Source organism: Nomascus leucogenys, chromosome 19 (genome assembly GCF_006542625.1).
Source record: "Nomascus leucogenys isolate Asia chromosome 19, Asia_NLE_v1, whole genome shotgun sequence".
In the NCBI taxonomy this organism is placed as follows: domain Eukaryota; kingdom Metazoa; phylum Chordata; class Mammalia; order Primates; family Hylobatidae; genus Nomascus; species Nomascus leucogenys.
Genome location: NC_044399.1, coordinates 25791973 through 25816525, shown reverse-complemented (window position 1 = coordinate 25816525; position 24553 = coordinate 25791973). Strand labels below are relative to the sequence as shown.

General features: G+C 40.4%; 1 protein-coding gene across 1 annotated transcript in view; it reads right to left on the bottom strand.

Annotated features, from left to right (window-relative positions):
* Window positions 1-637: 637 nt before the first annotated feature.
* HADHB (hydroxyacyl-CoA dehydrogenase trifunctional multienzyme complex subunit beta) overlaps window positions 638-24553 on the bottom strand; it is a 44801-nt gene continuing 20885 nt past the window's right edge. Inside the window, exons 5-16 of the mRNA XM_003270605.4 lie at window positions 20006-20050; window positions 17586-17685; window positions 14256-14343; window positions 12632-12819; window positions 12117-12297; window positions 11329-11450; window positions 8565-8644; window positions 8438-8485; window positions 7286-7373; window positions 6199-6273; window positions 5582-5746; window positions 638-1186 (exon numbers count right to left, since the gene is read on the bottom strand). Of these exons, the coding sequence (XP_003270653.1) occupies window positions 1151-1186; window positions 5582-5746; window positions 6199-6273; window positions 7286-7373; window positions 8438-8485; window positions 8565-8644; window positions 11329-11450; window positions 12117-12297; window positions 12632-12819; window positions 14256-14343; window positions 17586-17685; window positions 20006-20050 (1216 nt within the window). The 3' untranslated portion in view covers window positions 638-1150. The remainder of the gene's footprint in view (window positions 1187-5581; window positions 5747-6198; window positions 6274-7285; window positions 7374-8437; window positions 8486-8564; window positions 8645-11328; window positions 11451-12116; window positions 12298-12631; window positions 12820-14255; window positions 14344-17585; window positions 17686-20005; window positions 20051-24553) is intronic.

Here is a 24553-nt window from a genome sequence, read left to right as displayed (position 1 = left end):
GCACAGGGTAGTTGTCAAAAATCTGAGAGGATTTAGAGTAGTTGATCAAAATAGAAAACTTCTTTACACTTTATTTAAATCCTGGCTAACAGAAGCATCTCCAAACAGTGAAATAAACATTCTGCAGTTCAGTAGCAGGGAAAACAAGGGAAAACAAAAGGTGTTATTCTAAAACAGGACTGTCAGGCTGGGCGCAGTGGCTCACACCTGTAATCCCAGCACTTTGGGAGGCCAAGGCACGTGGATCACCTGAAGTCAGGAGTTTGAGACCAGCCTGGCCAACATGGCAAAACACTATCTCTACTAAAACTACAAAAATTAGCCAAGCATGGTGGTGGGTGCCTGTAATCCCAGCTACTCGGGAGGCTGAAGCAGAAGAATCGCTTGAACCAGGGAGGCAGAGGTTGCAGTGAGCTGAGATCGCGCCACTGCGTTCCAGCCTGGGCGACAGAGCGAGACTCCATCTCAAAAAATAAATAAATAATAAATAAATAAACAGGATTGTCTTCATGTTCCCAGCAGCCTCACCATTGACCAAAATAGTTAGAAGTTATGAATGAGTAATTAAAGGCAAAATCTGGTCCTAAGCCAAGAGAACCACCCTCCCCTGACCAATAAAAAATGAAGTAAACAGTTCTCCAATATTTCTCCACTTTATTAACGTTGACCACCATATTTATGTATCTAAACATTTTTTTAAGTTTTCAGTGGTGTTCAGATTCTGAATTATTTTTCCATAATTAATTAGGCACGTTGGTTTGTATTTTATAGAGAACACATCTTTAGGACACAGATAAGAACAAGTATAATTTGCAAATATTACAAAGATGACTTCCAAATCTCAGCTGACCTCTTTCCCAACTGCAAACACTCATTTAGTCTTTAGTGACAACAGAGACCAAAAACAACCACCCACACATCTCCTGTGTGAGATTCTGGTGGCTTAGAAATCCCTGAAAGAGCAGTAAACTGATTATTGAAAAGCTCAGACAACTGGCAAGGCTTAAGTGCAAAGTATTTAATAGAAGGCCACAAGAATTGTTTTCCTAAGAGGAGCTAGGAACTATAAATGTCATTTAGTAATGCATTGAAATGGCATTGCCTAGTGTGAGTGTTGCACAGAAACTTCAGGTCACTTCTTCTGGATCTATTATTTTGGATAAGCTTCCACTATCATAGCATGGCCCTGTAAAGAAAACAAAGTCCAATTAGAGCAATGAATGGTGATGAATCCAGCTAGAACAGAGACAGCAGAGAACCAGGAGAAACGTACAGGCTTTGGAGTTGGATACTGGCTCTGCCAATCAATCACTGTGTGATCTTGGGAAAGTTTGTAGTCAGTCTAAACTGGAATTTCCTCCACAAAATGGGGCTCATAGTGTCTACTTCATAGAGTTTTTGTGGGCATTACATAACACACAGTATATTTATGTATGCATGTGTGTGTATATATATATATATATATATATATATATATATATACACAGACACATATATTTATATACATTCATATATACATGTATACATATATGCATCAGGCTCTGTCTAGTACAGAATCTAATTCCTAGTGATGCTCTACAAATGGATGCTGTTAAAATGAGAAATCCAGGGGCTTAACTGTATAAAAATAAACATGATACAGCAAATACTAATAAAAGTAAGTTTCTAGAGGGAAAAACTGAGGCTCTGAAAGGTTAAGTGACTCACCCAAATCACAAAGCTATTAAGGTAACAGGGCCAGGATTTGAAACCAGGTCTAGATGATTCCAAAGGCTGGGCTTGTCCCTTCTTCACTATTCTACACAGGTTAAGATAATGATCTGAGGGACCACAAAGGGAAGAAGTAGAATATCTTTCTTTTTTATTTTTTTTTTATTTGTTATTTTGGAGACTGTGCCTTGCTCTGTCGCCCAGGCTGGAGTACAGTGACGTGATCTCAGCTCACTGCAAGCTCCATCCACCTCCTGGGTTCACGCCATTCTCCTGCCTCAGCCTCCCGAGTAGCTGGGATTACAGGTGCCCGCCACCATGCCCGGCTAATTTTTTTGTATTTTTAGTAGCGATGGGGTTTCACCATGTTGGCCAGGATAGTCTTGATCTCCTGACCTCGTGATCTGCCCGCCTCAGCCTCCCAAAGTGCTGGGATTACAGGCATAAGCCACCGCGCCCGGCCAGAAGTAGAATACCTTTTATCCAGCACTATGCACAGTGCTATGTACTAGCTATGTCCTTAGTTTAGATGAGTCTAAATCCTAGCATAGAATTTTTAGACACCCTGTCTCTAAAAAACAAAAAAGTAAATAAAAGAAACTATTATTTACAAAGTGCCAAGTTGAACACTGCAGTTTTAAAGATTTGCCATGTGGTCTTTGTCCTCAATCAAGTATACACTGGAGTTCAAAACAAACTGTTAAGTACTTTTTTTTTTTTTTTTTTTTTTTTTGAAACTGGGTCTCCCTCTGTCACCCAGGCTGGAGTGCAGTGACCTGAACACGGCTCACTGCAGCCTCAACCTCCCGGGCTCAGGTGATACTTCCACCTCAGCCTCCCGAGTAGCTGGGACTACAGGCACATACCACCACGCCCAGCTAGTTTTTGTATTTTGAGGAGAGATGGGGTTTTGCCATGTTGTCCAGGATGGTCTCGAACTCCTGAGCTCAAGCAATCTGCCCGCCTCGGCCTCCCAAAGTGCTAGGATTACAGGCATGAGCTACTGTACCTGGCATGTTAAGTATGTTGAAAAGGCACAAGCAGACAAAAAAAAGAGCAGGGATAGGAAGGTTTGACTGACTTGGGGGTTGTCCTGAAAGCATTCATAAGAAGGTAGAATACTCCTCTCTGGCTTGCTTATTTTATTTTTTATTTATTTTAATTTCTTTATTTGCTTTTTGAGACAAGGTCTCACTCTGTCACCTAGGCTAAAGTGCAGTGGCGTGAATACAGCGCACTACAGCCTCAACATCCCGGGCTCAAGCAATCCTCTCACCTCCCTCCTGAGTAGCTGGGACCACAGGTGCGTGCCATCATACCTGGCTAATTTTTATATTTTTGGTAGAGATGAGGTTTTGCCATGTTGACCAGGCTGGTCTCCAATTCCTGGGTTCAAGCTACCCAGCTGCCTCAGCCTCCCAAAATGCTAGGATTACAGGCATAAGCCACCGCACCCAGCCCTCTCTAGCTTTATTTTAAACACACTGTTTTCATGTTCCACGTTTTTTCTTGCTCTAGATCAGATTTGGCAACACCTGGAGATATTTCTGGTCATGCCAACCGTGTGTACCTGGGGCAGAGGTGGGGAGGAGCTTGTTGCTACTGCAATCTGGTGGGTAGAGGCCACGCTAAACCCCTACAACACACAGCACAGCCCCCCACAACAAAGAATTGTTTGGCCCAAAATGTTAGTGCCAAAGTTGAGAAACCCTGCTCTAGATTCACCATGATGGATTTCTCCTCTGTCTCCAATCATGTTGGTGTTGCTCACATGGCTCTTGATCAAACAATGTCAAGTTTAATCTAGTTTCTCAGATGCATCCTATCTTCTCTCTTCATGATACTATAAACTTCTAGAAGAAAGGTGCTAGGTATCATTCTTTGTTCATGCATAAAAGCATCCAGTATTGTGTTATTTATACTCTACATACTAGATAAAGAATTAGGGAACACATACTCAAATGTGCAGACATTACCCTATGTGGATTATGCACTATGCTTGTGAGTAATGTGTACAAGTTATCTCCCTGGTAGAAGCCTGGCATGGAGAGATAGAGGGATCGCTCTAGTCTTAATGGATCATGGTTTTCTGTAGATGAAGTTACACAGATTAAAAAACATTTCTGATCGTAAAGTCCAAAATGTTCCAACTGATAAATAACTGACCCCTTGGTTTCTGCAAAGTCTCTGAGGAAAATCCATGAAAAAGGGCTTTTAAATGTAAGATTTATTTTATTTATTTTATTTTTGAGACAGTCTCTGTCGCTCAGGCTGGAGTGCAGTGGCACCATCTCGGCTCACTGCAACCTCCACCTCCCGGGTTCAAGCAATTCCCCTGCCTCAGCCTCCCGGGTAGCTGGAATTACAGGCAGATACCACCATGATAGGCTAGTTTTTATAATTTTAATAGAGACAAGGTTTCACCATGTTGGCCAGGCTGGTCACGAACTCCTGACCTCAAGTGATCCACCCGCCTCAACCTCCCAAAGTGTTGGGATTACAGGCGTGAGCCACTGCACCGGGTCTGTTTACGCTTTTAAATATTTATTCATTTTGATCAGGAACAGGAAGTTTCTGTAATCTAGAGGAAGAGAAAATCTGTTCACATCAGGATTAAAACAAAACAAAACAAAACAAAACAGGCCAGGCGCAGTGGCTCATGCCTGTAATCCCAGCACTTTGGGAGGCTGTGGCAGGCAGATCACCTGAGGTCAGGAGTTTGAGACCAGCCTGGCCAATACAGTGAAACCCCGTCTCTACCAAAAATACAAAAAAAATTACCTGGGCTTGGTGGTGAGCGCCTGTAATCCCAGCTACTCAGGAGGCTGAGACAGGAGAATCGCTTGAACCCGGGAGGCAGAGGTTGCAGTGAGCCAAGGTGGCGCCACTGCACTCCAGCCTGGGGGACAGAGCGAGACTCTGTCTCAAAAAACAAACAAACAAAAAACAAACTACAATCTTCCTTTTGGATTTTATTCCTAGAGTGAGATGCTACAGCAGTCAGGAAGTCGGGTCTCTAATGCAAGCGAAGTAGAAAGGAAAAAATCTGTCGACAATGTATTTCCCCAGCTGAACAGCAGTAAGTTATCCAGAAGTAAATTAACTCCCCAGTTAAGGTATAATTCAGTTCTCTAGAAAGATAGTTTCTCTCTTGGAGAGATTTTATAAAGTCTTAGTGACTAGATAAATAAAAGTTAATTATTAAAGAAGAAAATATATCAAGATGTTAATAATGTTAATGTCTGATGGGGAGATTATAGATGAATCTAACTTTTTCTATATACTTTTCATATATTCCACAATTTTCATAATCAGCATATATTTGTAAGTAAAAAATAAACATTACATTGGGAAAAAATAGCTTGGGTTTAAACAGCAGTTTCCTTCCAAAGAATTATCAGAATTATGGCAGGGCATGGTGGCTCATGCGTGTAATCACAGCACTTTGGGAGGCCAAGGCGGGCGGATCACTTGAAGTCCGGAATTCGAGACCAGCCTGGCCAACATTGCGAAACTGTGTCTCTACTAAAAATACAAAAATTAACTGGGCATGGTGGTGCATGCCTGTAATCTCAACTGCTCGGGAGGCTGAGGCATGAGAATCACCTGAATCAGGGAAGTGGAGGTTGCAGTGAGCTAAGATATGACCACTGCATTCCAACCTGGGCGACAGAGCAAGACTCGGTCTCAAAAAAAAAACAAACCCAAAAAACAAAAAGTATTATCAGAATTAAAGCTGTTATCCTTCCCCACTCCCCACCCCCAGGTCATCAAAAATATTGCTTTAAGAAGGTTTCAAACTAAATCATACATTCTAGTCATTCCAAGAAAATGACTCTCTGGAGGGTCCTATGACACCACTGTAACGTACCTGCCCTCCAGCTGCACACGCAGCCACTAAGCCATACTGGCCTCCTTCTTTCCGTAATCTGTTGGCAGCTGCCATGACCAACCTGCAGCCAGTGGCTCCAAATGGGTGTCCCAGGGACAGAGATCCACCCCAGTTATTAAACTTCTCCAAAGGAGGCAATCCAACCTGGCTCCCACAAAGACACAAACATAAAGATAAGTTTACTTAAGATCAGAATCAAGCCAGGCTCTTAGTACTATGAAGTAAGAGAGACAGAGGAAAATATGTAACGTCAGACATATTACAAATAATTTTACTGCAAAAGAAAGTAAGTCTAGGTCAATATTAAAAGTCAGGAGTCCATTTGTTTTTCATCTAATGTCAGAATGCGAGGAACAAAAGACAACACAGAATTTTATTTTTGCTAAATAATTTCTATTTTTAAACTAAGAAATAAATACATTTAATGAAATACAAGAATTTCTATTTTTACACTAAGAAATAAATATCTTTAATGAAAGACAGAATTCTTCAAAAGAAAGAGAAGCTTTCCCTTCATATTCTTAAGAACAGGTAACTAAGATCCAATTATTAATGTGCTTTGAAAATTCAAGCATTTTTTAAAATCAGAAACTCACTTTGGTTTTTCTACCCATGTAGTTTTCTGCAAACCAGTCAGAATCCATGGCTTTAAAATTTGCCAAAATCTGACCCTGGAAGAGAAAATAATTGAGTAAGAACCTTGTTATTCATGTTCTTCTACGCTTTCTTATAGGCATGGTTTGTGAAAGCTTAACAACTTTAGGTATGGTTTAAAGTTGAACAAATCGGCCAGGCACAGTGGCTCACATCTGTAATCCCAGCACTTTGGGAGGTTGAGGCGGGTGGATCATCTGAGGTCAGGAGTTCAAGACCAGCCTGATCAATATGGTGAAACCCTGTCTCTGTTAAAAATATAAAAAAAAATTAGGCCGGCGCGGTGGCTCACGCCTGTAATCCCAGCACTTTGGGAGGCCGAGGCGGGTGGATCACGAGGTCAGGAGATCAAGACCATCTTGGCTAACACAGTGAAACCCCGTCTCCACTAAAAATACAAAAAATTAGCCGGGCGCCGTGGCGGGCACCTGTAGTCCCAGCTACTCGGGAGGCTGAGGCAGGAGAATGGCGTGAACCCGAGAGGCGGAGCTTGCAGTGAGCCGAGATGGCGCCACCGCAGTCCAGCCTGGGCGAAAGAGCGAGACTCTGTCGCAAAAATAAATAAATAAATAAATAAAATAAAATAAAATAAAATAAAATAAAATAAATTAGTTGGGCATGGTAGCAGGCGCCTGCAGTCCCAGCTACTCGGGAGGCTGAGACAAGAAAATTGCTCGAACCCAGAAGGCAGAGGTTGCAGTGAGCCGAGATCACGCCACTGCACTCCAGCTGTGGCAACAGAGCAAGACTCTGTCTCAAAAAAAAAAAAAGTAAAGTTGAACAAATCTTTGTATCAGTTTTCAATGGCAATTTCCTAAAGAAACATTTTGGTATGTTCTCCAACACTGTATGTGTGGCCCTTGCTTCCCTCCCCTCGGGTCCCTCCCAGCAATGTGAATCAGTACTTAAAATATACAGGTCCACTCCTGCTCCACTCACATCATAAACCATGCCTTGCTCTCTCCCACAAATATGGATGACATTTTTGATGACTATAGTCCCTTCATACGTGTCTTTCAAATTACTTACCGAGAAAGCTTCATGAAATTCAAAAGCATCAATATCATTCATGGTCAATCCTGCCTTTTCTAGAACTTTTGGAGTAGCATATGTTGGTCTGCAAAGAAAAAATAATATCTTAAAACTTTAATTTTTAAACTAAGAGCTCCTTCATATTCCCCAAACTGAGTTTTACATAGGTACTCTAATGTCTTTTCACTCATTCTTTGATTTTTCTTTACTGATTAATTAAAGATAAAATAGTGAAACTGTACAGACATGCCCTTTACCCTTATTATGTTGCACAGTCAGAGAAATTGATAATAAATAAACGATGAAGGATAAGGACAAGCTAATAACATGAAGAACTGGAAGAACAGAGTTCAAAGAGCAAGGCAAGGGAAAGGGCTTGACTGATGTGAACGTCACAGTGGAGGCCAGTGAGGCTACAGCCTTGAGAGGGAGCAGAACAGAGTCTAAACATGGGGAGGCTTTTATAAAAGGCTATATTAGGAAGATTGTGTAGCAGGGTGTGTAGCCATATGAAAAAATGCATATGATATCTTAATGAAAAAGAATATAAGTTGTGTGTGTCCATATATATATATATATGTAAAACTCATAGGAAAAAAATGGAAAATAATCCAAAACTGTAAAATGATATACCAATGGAAAGGATTACTATTATTTTATTTATTTATTTTTTTTTTTGAGATGGAGTCTCGCTCTGTCACCCAGGCTGGAGTGCAGTGGCGTGATCTTGGCTCACTGCAAGCTCTGCCTCTCGGGTTCACGCCATTCTACTGCCTCAGCCTCCCGAGTAGCTGGGACTACAGGCACCCACCACCACACCTGGCGAATTTTTTGTATTTTTAGTAGAGACGGGGCTTCACCGTGTTAGCCAGGATAGTCTCAATCTCGTGACCTCGTGATCTGCCCACCTCAGCCTCCCAAAGTGCTGGGATTACAAGCGTGAGCCACCATGCCCAGCCAGATTACTATATTTTTTTTTAAAAAAACACCACATAAACCAATTATGAACTCAGGGCTTAATATACTCTCAAACCAGTGTAATAAACAAATAAATAATAAACCAGTGTTAACCATTTATTAACCAGTATAATAAAACGTGGGCAATCAAATACTTGTGATTATAGTCCAAGGATACAAACTGCTACCTACCCAAGTAATAGTTGATCTTTTGGATCCTGAGACACATACATAAAATCCCTAGGTAAAAAAATAGAGACGTGAGCTTTGGTAATAAAATAAAGAAATCAGAGATGATTTGTTTGAACATTTACTTTACCTCAAATATGCCTTCGGCTTATAACCCATGGCCAGAGCCTTTTCCTCAGCCATAATTAACATTGCAGATGCCCCATCAGTCTGAAACGTTAACCAGCACAATGTTAAAATTCTTCAGCTTGTCTGGAGGTCTTTCTCCAGCCATCTTATATATTCTGTACCTGAATCTATTAACTCATTAGACTTATACAGTGATTCTATATAACAACACTTACTTCACTGTATCCATCATTAAATCATAATTCAAACATACACACACTGACTCATTTTTGGAGGATGAGGGTAGAGAAGGCTGTTCAAAAGTATCATAAGAATCAAAATCAATCAATAGAAGAGGTAACTTAAGAAATAAATGCTCACGGCCAGGCGTGGTGGCTCACGCCTGTAATCCCAGCACTTTGGGAGCCTGAGGCGGGCAGATCATGAGGCAGGTGATCGAGACCATCCTGGCTAACATGGTGAAACCCCGTCTCTACTAAAAATACAAAAACTTAGCCAGGTGTGGTGGCACACACCTGTAGTCCCAGCTACTCGGGAGGCTGAGGCAGAAGAATTGCTCGAACCTGGGAGGCGGAGGTTGCAGTGAGCTGAGATCGTGCCACTGCATTCCAGCCTGGGTGACAGAGCGAGACTCTGTCTCAAAAAAAAAAAAAGAAAAAAGAAAGAAAGAAGTGCTCATAATAAACACTTATTTAAGCCAAAGTTTTTAGCTTTTGGCACAAAATATGAACCAAAATAAACATATTTCATATTTATTTTTTACATTTTCTGGGCTCTCAGCTGCTTTCTGCTGGTGGCTTACAGGTCATTTTATTCTCCTTATATATTCTGTAACAAGCAAACCAATGGGAGAACCAGCTGAGGACATTAGAACCACAATCTTCCCTCTTTGGATACACCCCATACATTTCTCCCCAAATGACAACTGAGAAGCTGAAGGACAAAGTAGTACTACTGAAAAAACATCCTTTACCATACTTCAAAAAAGAAAAGCTCCCCCAGAAAGTCCACAATTCCAAAGAAAAGGAAACTAATCTTCATAATTTGTAAAATCAAAATAAGTTCTACCACATTCTGTCATATTTTTATAACTCGGCAACCCTGAAGAGACTGTGTAGCCACCCATAGGGTGTCCATAAAGTCTGGAGACACAGGTGACCATATGGAATAAATGGTTTACGGACATTACATTAATAACAGGTTCAATGTGCCATTGTGCAAAATTGCAATGAATGTGGGGCACTAATGCAGTCCCCAAAATTCATGTATTGTGATGTGTCACCTCTGATGATTTGTGTCTCTGATTCTCACTAAATAAATCTGGACCTTTAGCATACCCTGGAAATAATCAAAAGGATTCAGATCTGGCAAGTGTAGTCCATGCCACATGGCTCTATCATCCAATTCGGTTTTGCAAATGACCAACCTAACCAGCTCTTCACCACCTGGGCTTAACAGGGTGGTGTTCCATCCTGATGGAACTACTCCAGATTCCACTCCCCTAGCCTATCAAGAGCAGGCATTAGTCATTTACCATGGGCAAATATGTCAAACATCTGCCTATGTTTTCAAGACTTTATGGCCAGGTAGGAGAGTTACATTGTAAGAGAAACTCTGACCAGATGGCCTATATCCAGAAGACTATACCCAAGGTGGTAAGAGAAGAGAAATCACATCTTACAAGCAGCAGCAAAATCAATAAAGATGTTTAATTGAGGAGTCAGAAAAGCAAGGAAGGCTATGAAGCTACCGGTTGATAAAAAAAAAAAAACAACACAAAACAAACAGTGGTAGATTTGATCCATGATGCTTACAGGAAAATAATATTGGGGTCCGTGTAAAGCAGTTTTCTAACAATCAGGGCTAGAAGAGGTATCCTGTTACGACTTCCCAGTTCATACCTTATGCTCCAACCTAACTTTCCCCCAAAGAACCCCTTGCTCTCATACTTCCTTGATTTTGCATTTGCTGTTCCCTTTGTCCAGAATGCCTTTTTTTTTTTTTTTTTTTTTGAGATGGGAGTTTCGCTCTTGTCCAGGCTGGAGTGCAATGGTGCAATCGCGGCTCACCACAACCTCCGCGCCTCCAGGGTTCAAGCAATTCTCTTGCCTCAGCCTCCCGAGTAGCCGGGATTACAGGCATGTGCCACCACATCTGGCTAATTTTGTATTTTTAGTAGAGACAGGGTTTCTCCATGTTGGTCAGGCTGGTCTCGAACTCCTGACCTCAGGTGATCTGCCTGTCTCAGCCTCCCAGAGTGCTGGGATTACAGGCGTGAGCCACCGCGCCCAGCCCGGAATGCCTTTTAAAATCCTTCTTGAGTTGGCTTTTACTCTTCCTTCAAGATTTGCTGCACAAGTGTTACCTCTTCCGAGAAGACTCTCTGACTGTCCCCCCATCTGGGTCAGGGGTTCGACTTAAGCCTAAGCCTATGCTTACAGCCATCACAGCATCTCACTATATTGCAATTGTCTATTCTTTTCATTTCCAGGGCCCACCATAAGCAATAGAAGTTTTTTGACTGGTTAAGTGCCTGAAGGGAAGAGCTTTTGTAGCAGAATGGTGGCTGGATTAGGTGACTCCTCGGGCCTTAAAACCATGATTCTATTTTTTTTTTTTTTAATGACTCCACTTTCACATTAAAATGAATAACTATATTTTTAACCCTCTATTCGTAACACACACAAAAAATTATATTAGGCTTTTCTACAGAGAGTACAGAAATAGAAAAGTCACTACTAAATACAAATAGCATTGATAGTTACCAAGAAAGAAGAATTTGCAGCTGTCACTGTGCCGTAGGGCTTGATGAATGCAGGTTTTAGTTTGGCCATCTGCTCCAGTGAGGAAGGACGGATGCCATTATCTTTGGTAACTGTATCTTTTCCTATAAAAAAATGAATTTTTTTAACTCTATGGAACTACAAGCCTTATATATCTTCTCCAGAGAAATATGCTTTAAAAATTACAAAAACAAATGAAATATAAACCTTACCTATTCACTAGAAGGAAAGTGTTTTATAATTATCATATTATCAAATTTTAAACTAAAGTCTTAAAAGACAATTGGGAAATCATCTAAATGCTTTACTAAAAATAGGACATCCTATTTTCTTAAGATATTCATTCACAGTTGGCTATTCTATACAGAGACGATTCAGGAATTTTAAAAACAGGCATGTATGTAAGAACTAAAATATATCAGCAAGATCTAAAAGGAGACTCTGTTTTTCTTTTTTTTTTTTAATTAGAGATGAAGTCTCACTCTGTTGACCAGGCTGGTCTTGAACTCCTGGCCTCAAGCGATCCTCCTGCCTCAGCCTCCCAAAGTGCTGAGATTAGTGCTCAGATCTTAAAAGGACGCTCTTACAGAAACTTTAAAAAATGTTAACCTATTCTTACAACATAAATCAAAATTTGCGTCCATATTTAAGAATAAAGGCTGAATACTTCGGAAACAGAACATACTTATTGAAAAATCACTTGGGGTTTTTTTGAGTTTTAGGAGCAATTCAGAACTCCCTAATAAGTGTCATGAAGCATTTCATTTCACCTGGTACTTTGAAGGGTACCACATCAGAAAGGAGTCCTTCATCCTGTGCCTTCTTGGCTAGACTGTGAGAGCGCAGTGCGTATTCATCCTGTTCCAGCCGAGAAACAGCAAAGGCAGCGGCCAGTCGGTCTGCAGAGTGGCCCATGGTCTCACTGGTGGAGAACTCAGCAACTGCAGGGAGCTGGGAAAGGAGATATCCAAGGAGCAGGTACACTGTTAACAGGTGTTATTCTAACACCTAGGATTGTTCTGTGTTATTTGGAAAAGTTAAAATCTATTTGTTTACCATTAATCAATCAAGACCAAGACAAGGGAAGCTCTTTGTGAGCAGAGGATCTCTAAAGAGGGTTCACAAATTAAAGTCTTCTAACCATTATCTTTTTTTTCATCTTGACCAAATAATTAACCCTTTCCTGTAACTACAGAATCTACACCTATTACAGCATAGCAGAGTCCACACTGCCATACCTAATTCTAAATCTCTGCAGTGGATGCCCTGCAAACACAAGCCTTACCTCAGGTGCTAGGAAATTAAATCGGAATTTAGAGATTAAAGACAGTCGCTGGCCCATAGATTTGGCCTTATTGAGATCAAGCATCAGTTTTCTCATTTTCCTTGAGTGACGAATAGGGACATCGGACATCAACTCAACACCACCTGCCACGATCACATCACACTGGCCAGAAGCAATCAAGCCAACACCTACAGGGCACAGGTTATACTTTATGAATATCTTTTACAGAAAATAACATACCATTCCAATTTAAGCTTCTTGATTAAAAAGCTGAATGACAGTTATCAGCTTTGTACAACATCTGTAATTAAAGTTTTCAACTTTTCAGAAGAATTAAGGTAATTTTCTTAAATGACTAAAAACACATTCAACACGTTAGAGAAAAACAAGTTTCATTCCTGCCATATGGACATCAACTTCTAGGAATATCCATTGGACCAACTCTTGAACAAATCAAATTCCAAACCAGAACATCTTGCATATTTATATGCTCCCAGCTTTAGTTTTAATAAAGATTTTTTATCCTATAAAGAGAATGTTAACTTCTGCTACAAAGCAGAGAAATTCCAGCTGTTGAAATGTAAGGCAGGCCCCCTCTCTCCTTATGGCCACTGGCCAGTATTCTGTTTCTCTAACCAGGAGTTGGTCACATGCTGCCTAGAGTGGCGAACGCCCCCAGTCACGGGCATCATTCCCTGCCACACATGAGGTGGGGTGCCCACCTGGGCCTTGATGTTACTAGATGAGCACATGATTACTAAATCTTTCAGGCTTCCTTGTCTCCTCACATTAAGAGCTGATGCTACAAAATATCCCACAATTTTGCTAAAGTTTGTTAGGGGGGTTTTCAATGATTTATAAAAATGCCAAGGATGTAAGGAGAAAGTGAAGGAAAGAGCTGTGCCATCTAAAGCAATGATTTACAAGTATGGTAGTGGTGAAGGAAGGAAGACCGTATCTTTGTGGGAAAATATCGTATCTGAAGCACCTAGGTTGAATGCCTGGCAGGTTGTAAACTATTCACTCAGGCCTCAGATGCTGAAGTACCTTCCTAGAGATACACTCCTCCAGTTGATAATCACTGCTGCAGCCAGCCACATTATTCATGGAGGAACCACACCAGTGGTAATGTTCCTCAGGTATGGAGAGCAAAAGAGGTTAACTACGGTTAGAAACCCCAATTTTAAACCTGACCTTACTTTTTAAAAAACACAAGTACAGAGATCTGTGCTAATCTTTTACTTCTGTTAAGAGTAATTTTTGGGACGAGCATGGTGGCTCACACCTGTAATCCCAGCACTTTGGAGGTTGAGGTAGAAGGATCACTTGAGGCCAGAGGTTTAAGACCAGCCTGGGCAACATGGCAAGATCCCATCTCCACAAAAAATTTAAAAATTAGCTGGGTGTGGTGGAGCACCTGTAGACCCAGCTACTTGGGATCCTAAGGCAGGAGGATCTCTTGAGCTCAAGAGTTTGAGCCTGCAGTGAGCTATGATGGTACCACTGCACTCCAGCCTGAGTGACAGAGTGAGGTTCTGTCTTTAAAAAAAAGTACATTTTTATAATCAAGTAAAAGACAAAGGAGGATAATTAACATGTACTGTCTGCTTCCATTTAAACATACCTGTGGTCATGGCTTGGTTGGCAGAGATACAAGCCATGGTGACAGTGTGAGCAGGAGTCTTGTCAGAGAAGCCAGCTCCAAGGGCAGCCTTCAGGAAATACAGTGAATGAAATGATCACTATAAGGGAAGGGCATCATGTAAATGATGCTTTGAGCACTAATCTTCATGGTCATCTGGGAAAGGGTTTCAGTTTAACATTCTCCAGAGCAATATTTAAAATCAAATTAAGTCCATCACAGAAACGGTTTACTAATATTTAATCTTGCCATTAATTGACAGGTATATGCAAAATTCCTGATGGCTGGTTTCTAGTGCAGACACGAGGCTGTAATACTCTTCTAACTCACCTAATTTCTTATCAATGCTTTGCTCAGGGCCTTCAAGGATATCAATATATAATTTGATTTTAACTTGTTTAATGTTCAAATATACTTAAAGGAACCTATTAAAGACAGTTCCTGGAATGATGATGAAATATATTATGGGGTGGAGTCCTCACAATCTGTGTTATCAGGTCTCATGATCAGTCACAAAGCTTAGCAGCAAAGCAAAAGTGATTAAACATGAAAATGATTTCTAAAGAACTGACCCTTCATAAACAGAGTTCCCACTCAAGACCCTGTCTGCTTTACACCTATCTTATTGCTCAATGCCAGCTGGTTTCTCTTACTGACCATCTGATACTCCAGATAGCACACTGTAGACCCAATGCAAAGATGAACTGGAAAACTTGCCAACTATACAGAAGCTCAACTCAATGAAAGAAACTGGAGAACTGCCTGAGTTACAAGTGAGTCTGTGAACAAATAAGGGTCAGACCAATTAACAAGTGGCCAGGATGATGGCATAATATGTGATACAAAGAGAATAATTTGTCATCTGAGCGGCTTTAAGAAAAACTGAGGTCATTATTAATCTTGTAAAAATGGCCTCTATTACAACGGCACAGTGAAAGTCAAACACGAAATGAGGACATCTATAATTTTATTATACTATTTATTGGGGGAAATTATACTGTCAAAAACCAATCAATGTCTGATTCCATTTTTGTTTATGTAAATAATTAATGCATAGGTGTGATTATAAATACTTATTTTTATAATATTAAAGTTTTACTTTAGAAATAAAGCTTCCAGATTTCCTCCCACATGCACACCCACACACTATTTACTATGAAATACTGGATCCCATTATAGAGAATTCATTTTTAGTAGTCTTTTCCTGAAACTATTTAATTATTCTCAGAACACAAACTCTCCTATAATTTAGTAAAATAAATGTTTCCAAAATCTCAATTAGAGACTCAATGTCTCTTAACTGATTTTTACCTTTATACTTACTTACTTTTATGCTATTTACCATAATCTATAGAAACAGAAATGTGTTACAGTGATGTAACTGCAACATGACCTCATTCTGGTCTTTCCAGGTAGGCTTGATACTAAATGCCCAACCTGCTTTGTTGAGAACTTCTGCCGGGCACCCTGTGCATCAGCCTCTCAACGTAAACCAATCCGAAAGGAAGAGAGATGCAAGTATCTCAGGGGGGCAGGAGGGAAGAGCTCTGCAGCGGGGCAGGTGTAAAAGGGGCACTTAGGTCGCAATGGCTTGATTCTCACAAGGGCCTTTCTAATATGTGTTGCCCTTGGCCCTAGGTGACTCTCAGGATGGAAGGAGCTTTAAATAGAGGTGGCTATTGGTGACCCTTGTCCACACACTTCTATTGAAAGTTTGAATGGCTCTCAGGGCACTAAGGGAAAAGGAGGAAGATGTCTCTAAGTTGGAGAACAGGAAAATATGCGGAACCTTTCAACAAAGTCAGGTCCATGGGAACACCAGAAGCCTTTTAGGACTGTATATTAACATTATTAATACAGGCAATAAGGCCTAAGAAATTCTTTGGCTGGAAATTATGTTAGCTTTTAAGTTGCAATACAGCTTTAAAGTGACATTCTCATAATGTATCCCCTCAACCCAATCTTTCCCTGCAGACACTGCAAAAATTACCTGGAGCACAACATAACTGGTATTAGTACAGGGCAGGCAGAGGGAATCTACCTCCTGTCATTCAATAGCTGAGATCTGCATATGGATGTAAAATTTCCAGGAAAACTTTCAGAGAAAAACATTACGGCTTTAGTTTTAGGAAAAAAAAACTGAATTACAGAGAAAATGGAAACATTTATTTTTATTTATTTTTTTTTTTTTGAGGAGGAGGAGAAGGAATAAAGGATGGGATAAAAAGCTGAGAAAGAGGAGAAAACAGCAAAATAATTTACTATTTACATCTTAAGTGCTCTTATAAAAGTCACTTGGTTATTTTCAGAATATAAAAGTTGAAAATGTATTATGAGCAGCTTGATGTACTCATGAAATTATCATATTTGAAACATTCGGAAATGTCAAGGTTCAAGGAAAAACAAAAAATTTCAGAGGGGAAATAAAATCTCTTCCTGTTGTTAATTCCTTCCTGCCCCTCAATAGCACACAGTTATCTTTGTAGGCTTCAGTCATGCCAGGCCTTTGGCAGTTTTAACATTTCTGCCAGGTACAGAGGTGGAACAGTACAAATACTTTCAGTCCTGCTCATTTGCCCTTGTCTCTCAGTTGACAGTGATACTGAACTCAACAATATGGCAAGCACAGACCAGAACTAGGGAAAATGCTGAGTACAATGAAATGTGCTTTTGGTGCCAACTTTATCCAAACAATCGCTTTTAAATCAAAACACAGCCCAGAAGACGTGTTTGGATTTGCCTGTAGGACACATCCTAGAAGTTCCAAGGCCTGTCATTATCTTGGTTGCCCAATCGACACTACATGGAGCTATGCCAACTAGGGCAAAAGTAAACTCCTGTGAAATAGTTTTTAAAAAGCCAAACTGCCTTACGTGCCATCTAGTTGATGGGAACAAATGAGAAAGCAAGGCTACTTCCAGCTAACAAAAGTCAAGTTATGAAATTAGTGCTCTGCAACATGTTGAAATTTTAAATTAATTGGAAGCCATGATAGCTAACATTACTAAAAATATTATCAATCACACTTTGCTGATCTCTATTTTCCTAACAGAAGAGACAATGTCCTAAACCAGCTCAAATAATTTATTTGACTTACAGTAAAGTATGAATATACACTAATATAGTGTATATTGATTTATATTAGAATTCTTTTACATATTAAATAACACATTACCCAAGCTGTAAAATCACATTTTAGGTCAAATGTAACCGAATAGATTTTAAAGGCTTTTATAAAGTAACTTGTATTAATTGAAATTCAAAGTGATTCTCCTATCACTCTTTAAACAACATAAAGTTTGTTTTACTCACCTCTCTAGCCACATTGCTTGTTTTCACTTCCTGAATAACTGTGCCAAAGATGATATAATCAACTACTTCCTTAGGGACACTGGTCCGATGCAACAAACCCCTGGAAGCAGAAATCCAAAGCAAAGAAACATTTCACACATCAAAGCAGTGCCAGAGATCATCACACAAAACACTGCGCTCCTTGAAAAAGGTTAGCCTTGAATTTAAAAGGACAGAGACTGTATCTTTTCTTTAATTTGACAAGCATTTAGCACCTTCTCAAAGAAGAAATGAATGAAAGAGTGATTTTTAAAAGTCAACATTTGATGTTCAATTGGTAATGAGAAGTTAAGAGAATAAAAAATAATTTGGAATAGAATAGATAAGAAACCTACAAATTAATGTTAATGTTAGTAGAAACCAAAGTTTTCAGTGAAAAAGACAAATATTCAATCAAAGAGATAAAGCAAAGTCTCCCTTAAGACTATTAAAAAAATAAATTAAAAAAAAAGAAGTCAAGTCCTGGGTATGTTAAATTTTAGTTTGAAATATCAACAAATGATTGAAATAATACATATATTCTAGTTGTGCCCATGAATAGAAACTAGACACAATAACACTCCAGTAGAAATGAGCACTCCCCGAACCCAGACTTGGTTTCTTTTTTTTTTTTTGAGATAAGAATCTCGCTCTTTCACCCAGGCTGGATGGAGAGTACTGGCACAATCTCGGCTCACTGCAACCTCCACCTCCTGGGTTTAAGCGGTTCTCCCGCCTCAGCCTCCCGAGTAGCTGGGGCTACAAGCGCCCACCATGATGCCTGGCTTATTTTTGTATTTTTAGTAGAAATAGGGTTTCACCATGTTAGCCAGGCTGGTCTCGGACTCCTGACTGCAAGTGATCCACCAGCCTTGGCCTCCCAAAGTGCTGGTGTGTCCGGAATTGGTGGGTTCTTGGTCTCACTGACTTCAAGAATGAAGCCGCGGACCCTCGCGGTGAGTGTTACAGCTCTTAAGGTGGCGCGTCTGGGGTTGTTCGTTCCTTCTGATGTTCGGATGTGTTCGGAGTTTCTTCCTTCTGGTGGGTTCGTGGTCTCGCTGGCTCAGGAGTGAAGCTGCAGACCCTCGTGGTGAGTGTTACAGCTCTTAAGGCGGCGCGTCTGGAGTTGTTCGTTCCTCCCGGTGGGTTCGTGGTCTCGCTGGCTTCAGAAGTGAGGCTGCAGACCTTCGCGGTGAGTGTTACAGCTTATAAAAGCAGTGTGGGCCGGGCGCGGTGGCTCACGCCTGTAATCCCAGCACTTTGGGAGGCCAAGGCAGGTGGATCACGAGGTCAGGAGATCGAGACCATCCTGGCTAACACGGTGAAACCCCGCCTCTACTAAAAATACAAAAAAAATTAGCCGGGCGAAGTGGCAGGCGCCTGTAGTCCCAGCTAGTCGGGAGGCTGAGGCAGGAGAATGGCGTGAACCCGGGAGGCGGAGCTTGCAGTGAGCCGAGATCGCGCCACTGCGCTCCAGCCTGGGCGACAGAGCGAGACTCCATCTCAAAAAAAAAAAAAAAAAAAAAGGTAGAGAAGAATCAGTCAGGATACAGAAGAAAAATCATAAAGGCATACTACTAAGAAGTCAACAGAAGACAGGTGAGTACAGCTTACAGTGTCAAGTGCTATAAAATACAGAGACAGAGGACTGAGAAAGGATTGGTACATTTAGCAACCACAAAACCATTATTAAGAGAAGATTCTAAAGTATGGCTTCTGTACAACAAAGGGAAAATGGAAATAATGATTATACAATTAGACAGAGGAAACTAATAATAAGGAAACAGAAACAACTGCTCTTTCACTCATGCTTGAGGTATTGCAGGAAGAGAAGAAAAAAAAAAAAACAGAATGGACAGAAACGTCAACTGAAGGGTTTCTCCAAACTAAGAACTGTGGCTGGTTGAAGACACAAAGGCAAAGTGTCAGTGGAAAATGAATGAGATAATGCCTTACATGTTATTTCATCCCAGAAACAGCAACACATTTAATGACTCTCACCAAATTATTCATCCAGCCCAATCTTATTTAACTACATCTAATTTTACATTTTTACTTGGTTTGCACATGAATCTTCAGGTGTCTTTTAGGCCTCTTTCTAGGTAAATATCTATATAATCTGTTCAACTACCCTTATACAAGCTCCTAAGGCAATCATCAAATATATGTATTGTGTTTAGGCTGATCAATCGAGTCCTGTGGCTAGCTAAGGTAGCGTTAAAATATACTGTCATGCTAAGACACTGTTAGGCCTGCAAAATAAAGACTGACGATATTCATAAGCTGCTTAAATTTGTGTAGTATGGATGGCTAAAATAAGAACAAATCACTATTTTATGTGTAAAAACTGGAGAAAGTGGCTTTAATGAAATAAGAACGGAAATGAAACTGCATTTACTTACGTAAGTGCTGCTCTAGCCAAATCATGTGGCATCAGGTCTTTATATCTGGGGAAAGAAAACAAATAATTTAAACCAAAACCCTACAGCTTCAATGAAAAATTTTCACTCTCTTTGAACTACCCAGAGATCATCTAACACATGCTGCTACAAACACACTTAACTTTACTATCCAAGGCAGTCCATCATTTCAAATGAAGAAAGTGTAACTTCGCTATTTGTCATCCTTAAAAATCTAGCAAGCCTTAACTCCTCCTGAGCTTGCTAAGAATCAAACAAAAATGTTGTCCAACACCTTAATGTTCAGCATAATATACACTAAATTTTCTTTAAAGTGAAGCCCCACCTTTAAGGTCTCTTTTCCTTTAAACATTTTATTTTAAAAGTATATTATTTATTTATTTTGTAATGCCTACAGGGCTATAGGTGATGTATTAGGACTTTTGAAGAAACTTTTTGCTTTTAAGTAACTTGAGATTTACCAAAGAATTGGAAAGAGTCCGAGCATGGTGGCTCATACCTAGAATCCCAACACTTTGGGAGGCTGAGGTGATATGACTACTTGAGGCCAGGAGTTCAAGACCAGCCTGGGGAACATAGCAAGCAAGACCCTGTCTCTACAAAGAATATTAAAAATTAGCCAGGCGTGGTGGCATGGATCTGTAGTCCTAGCTAATTGGGAGGCTGAGGTGAAAAGACTGCTTAAGGCCATGAATTTGAGGCTGCTAGGATCACGTCACTGCACTCCAGTCTGGGCAGCAGAGCAAGACCCTGTCTAAACACATAAATGAGAATTGGAAAAAGAGAGCAGAGTTCCTTTTTTCCCCCTGCTATTTTTTTTTTTTTTTTTGAGACGGAGTTTCGCTCTTGTTGCCCAAGCTGAAGTGCAATGGCACAATCTCAGCTCACTGCAACCTCCACCTCCTGGGTTCAAGCAATTCTCCTACCTCAGCCTCCCGAACAGCTGGGATTACAGGTGCCCACCACCATGCCCAGTTGATTTTTTTGTATTTTTAGTAGAGATGGGGTTTCACCATGTTGGCCAGGCTGGTCTTGAACTCCTGACCTCAGGTGATTTGCCCACCTTGGCCTCCCAAAGTGCTGGGATTACAGACGTGAGCCACCGCGCCCAGCCTTCCCCTGCTTTTTCTAATACCGACATCTTACATAACCATGATATACTTATTAAAACTAAGAAATGAACATTGGCACAATACTATTCACTAAGCTACTATCTGAGTCTCACCAGTTGTTCCACTAATGTCCTTTTTCTGTTCCAGGATTCAATCCAAGATACCATGTTGCATTTAGTTGTCATGCCTCCTTAGTCTCCTCCAATTTGTGACAGTTTCTCAGTCTTCCTTGTCTTTCATGACCCTGACACTTTTGAAGACTGGGGTTATGGATTTAGGGGAAGAATATCACAGAGGTAAACTGTATTTCTCTTAGCTTCATACCAGGGGGCACGTGATATCAACATGACTTACTACGAGTGATGTTAACGTGATGATTTGGGTCAAGTGACATCTGCCAGTTTACTCCACTATAAAGTTACTATTTTTTCCTTTCTTAACTCAATTTGTTAGAAGTGAGTCACTAAGTCTAGCCCACATTCCAAGGGGAGAATTAAGTTCCACCTTCCAGTGGCAGGAATAACACAAACTTTGCTGACATATGTCGAAATCATCATAGTAATTGATAAATATTTTGGGGGAGATTCTCTGAGATTATGAAAATATTGTTTCTTCTTAACATTTCACCTAATTTTAGCATTCATTTGTAGATCTTGCAGCAAGTATTATGTAGTATTCTAACGGTTATTTATTTTTCTCATTCTTTATTTTGTTTATTTTTATTTTTTGAGACAGGGTCTCACTCTGTCACTCAGACTGGAATGCAGTGGTGCAATCACAGGTCACTGCAGCCTCAAACTCATGGGCTCAAGCGATCCTCCCACTTCGGCCTCCCTTGTAGGTAGGACTACAGGTGTCTGCTACCACACCTAGCTAATTTTTCATTTTTAGTTTTTGCAGAGATGGAGTCTCACTTTGTCCATGCCAGTCTCGAACTCCTGGCCTCAAGCAATCCTCCTACCTCAGCCTCCCAAAGTGCTGGGATTACACATGTGAACCACTGTACAAAGTCCTCCTATATTTATTAATCAAAATTCTTCTATAAGTAAGACTTGTGCCTTCTTTCTCATTTACTTACTCTTTTTTTTTTTTTTTTTTTTTTTTTTTTTTTTGAGACAGAGTCTCACTCTGTTGCCCAGGCTGGAGTGCAGTGGCACGATCTTGGCTCACTGCAACTTCCACCTCCCGGGTTCAAACGATTCTCCTGCCTCAGCCTCCTGAGTAGCTAGGATTACAGGCGCCCGCCACCACACCCAGCTAATTTTTGTATTTTTAGTAGAGAAGGGGGTTTCACCATGTTGGCCAGGCTGGTCTCAAACTCTTGACCTCAAGTGATCCACTCACCTTGGCCTCCCAAAATGTATTTATTTATTCATTTATTTATATCAGATTAGACTCATAAGCATTTGTTTAATTCTTTGGGTTATGTTCCAATACTATTGCAATTTATTTTATTGCTCAAATCATTGCAGTTTTGGTGACTGGTAGCTCCTGCAGGTCAGACCTGTGTCTTTTTGACATGATCCCCTGAACTCCCCCCTTTTTTTAAGTACTTCTTTGCTTTCTGGCACTACAAGGTCTCCTTGCTCATCCTGTCTTTTCTCTGGCTCAGCCCTAATCATTCTTCAAAGGAGCTCTGGATCTTTGTATTGAAGAATGCTATTTAGAAACCAAGATCTGGGTATGAACTCTATTTATTTATTTGTTTGTTTAAAGATCAAAAATAAATTCTCTTTATTTTTAAGTCAGAGATTTAATCATTGGATTAAATAAGAAGATTCATTCTTCAAGTTCCTGAAAATTAAAACTTAAAAAGTCTAAAATATTTTTACTGTCATTTTCACTTAGAATCACAGAAGAACCATGAGTAGTTTTCCAAATTTTTCATAGGTAAATCCAGTTTCCTCAAATTTAGGACAGAATTATTTGGGGAAAAGTCATGTGTCAATTTGAAAATGCCTAATGCCTAAGCCATAAATTATTTATCATTTGCAATTTGCAATCCTTTCTTTTTTTTTTTTTTTTTTTTTTTTTGAGAGAGAGAGTCCCACTCCGTCACCAAGGCTGAAGTGCAGTGGTGCAACATGCCTCCTGGGCTCAAGATATCCTCCCACCTCAGCCTCCCAAGTAGCTGGGATTACAGGCGCACGCCACCATGCCTGGCTAATTTTTGTATTTTTAGTAGAGATGGGGTCTTGCCATGTTGGCCAGGCTGGTCTCAAATACCTGACCTCAGGTGATCCGCCCACCTCGGCCTCCCAAAGTGCTGGGATTACAGACATGAGCCACTGCGCCCAGCCAATTTATCATTCACAATCTTTATTCTCATACTCTCACACTCCTGTACCTGAATGATTGACAGACTTCTGAATTCCACTGCTAGAGTCTATTCCCAGGAGTGCTTCCCAAATGCCCCTACCCATAAGAACCTGGCCTTCCAAATAACACTCAAGTTGAAAGCAACGTTTCTGCAAATTAAACAGAAAAAGACTTTTTCCACTTAGAAAATGATCTTCTATTACAGAAGACTCATTTGGCACTTCAATCCTAACATCAATAACGTAAAAATTGTTGTCCTTATAAATTTTCCCTCCGTGTTATTATTATTAATTTTTTTTTAAGAGACAAAGTCTGGCTCTGTCGCCCAGGTTGAAGTGCAATAGCATAGCTCATATACTATCATAGCCCACTGCAGCCTCAAGCTCCTAGGCTCAAGCAATCCTCCCGACCCAGCCTCCCAAGTAGCTGGGACTAGGAGCATGCACCACCATACCTGGTCAATTAAAACACTCTTTTTTTTTTTCTTTTTTTGTAGAAATAGGACTGGGAGGTAGGGGTTGAGGAGGGGGTGTGGGTAGGTATCTAGTTATGTTGTTCATATGTTGCTCAAGCCGGTCTCAAACTCCTGGCCTCAAACGATCCTCCTGCCTCAGCCTACCAAAGCACTGGAATTATAGGTGTGAGCCACTGCACCTGGCCTCTAATGTTATTTTTTAGTGACTTTTGTTCTTTACATGAATATTGCCTTAAAATACTTTTGATTCTTTCTTCCCTATTCATTATCATTTCTTACATTACTCAATGTTTTTCTCTTCTCTGTACCACTAGATTGCTCATGAACCAGAATCTTGAATTAAACTAAAACACAATGCACAACAAAGAAAGGAACAACCCTATGCTAGTTTGGTAAATACCTCAAATTAAACTTCATGCAAATACTAATCATCAAATGTTTAATAAAAGTAAATTAAACAGTTGAGTATGTTTGGGTGTTTTTTTTTTTTTTTCGAGATGGAGTCTTGCTCTGTCGCCCAGGCTGGAGTATAGTGGCACAATCTCAGCTCATTGCAACCTCCACCTCCCAGGTTCAAGCGATTCTCCTGCCTCAGCCTCCCAAGTAGCTGGGACTACAGGCATG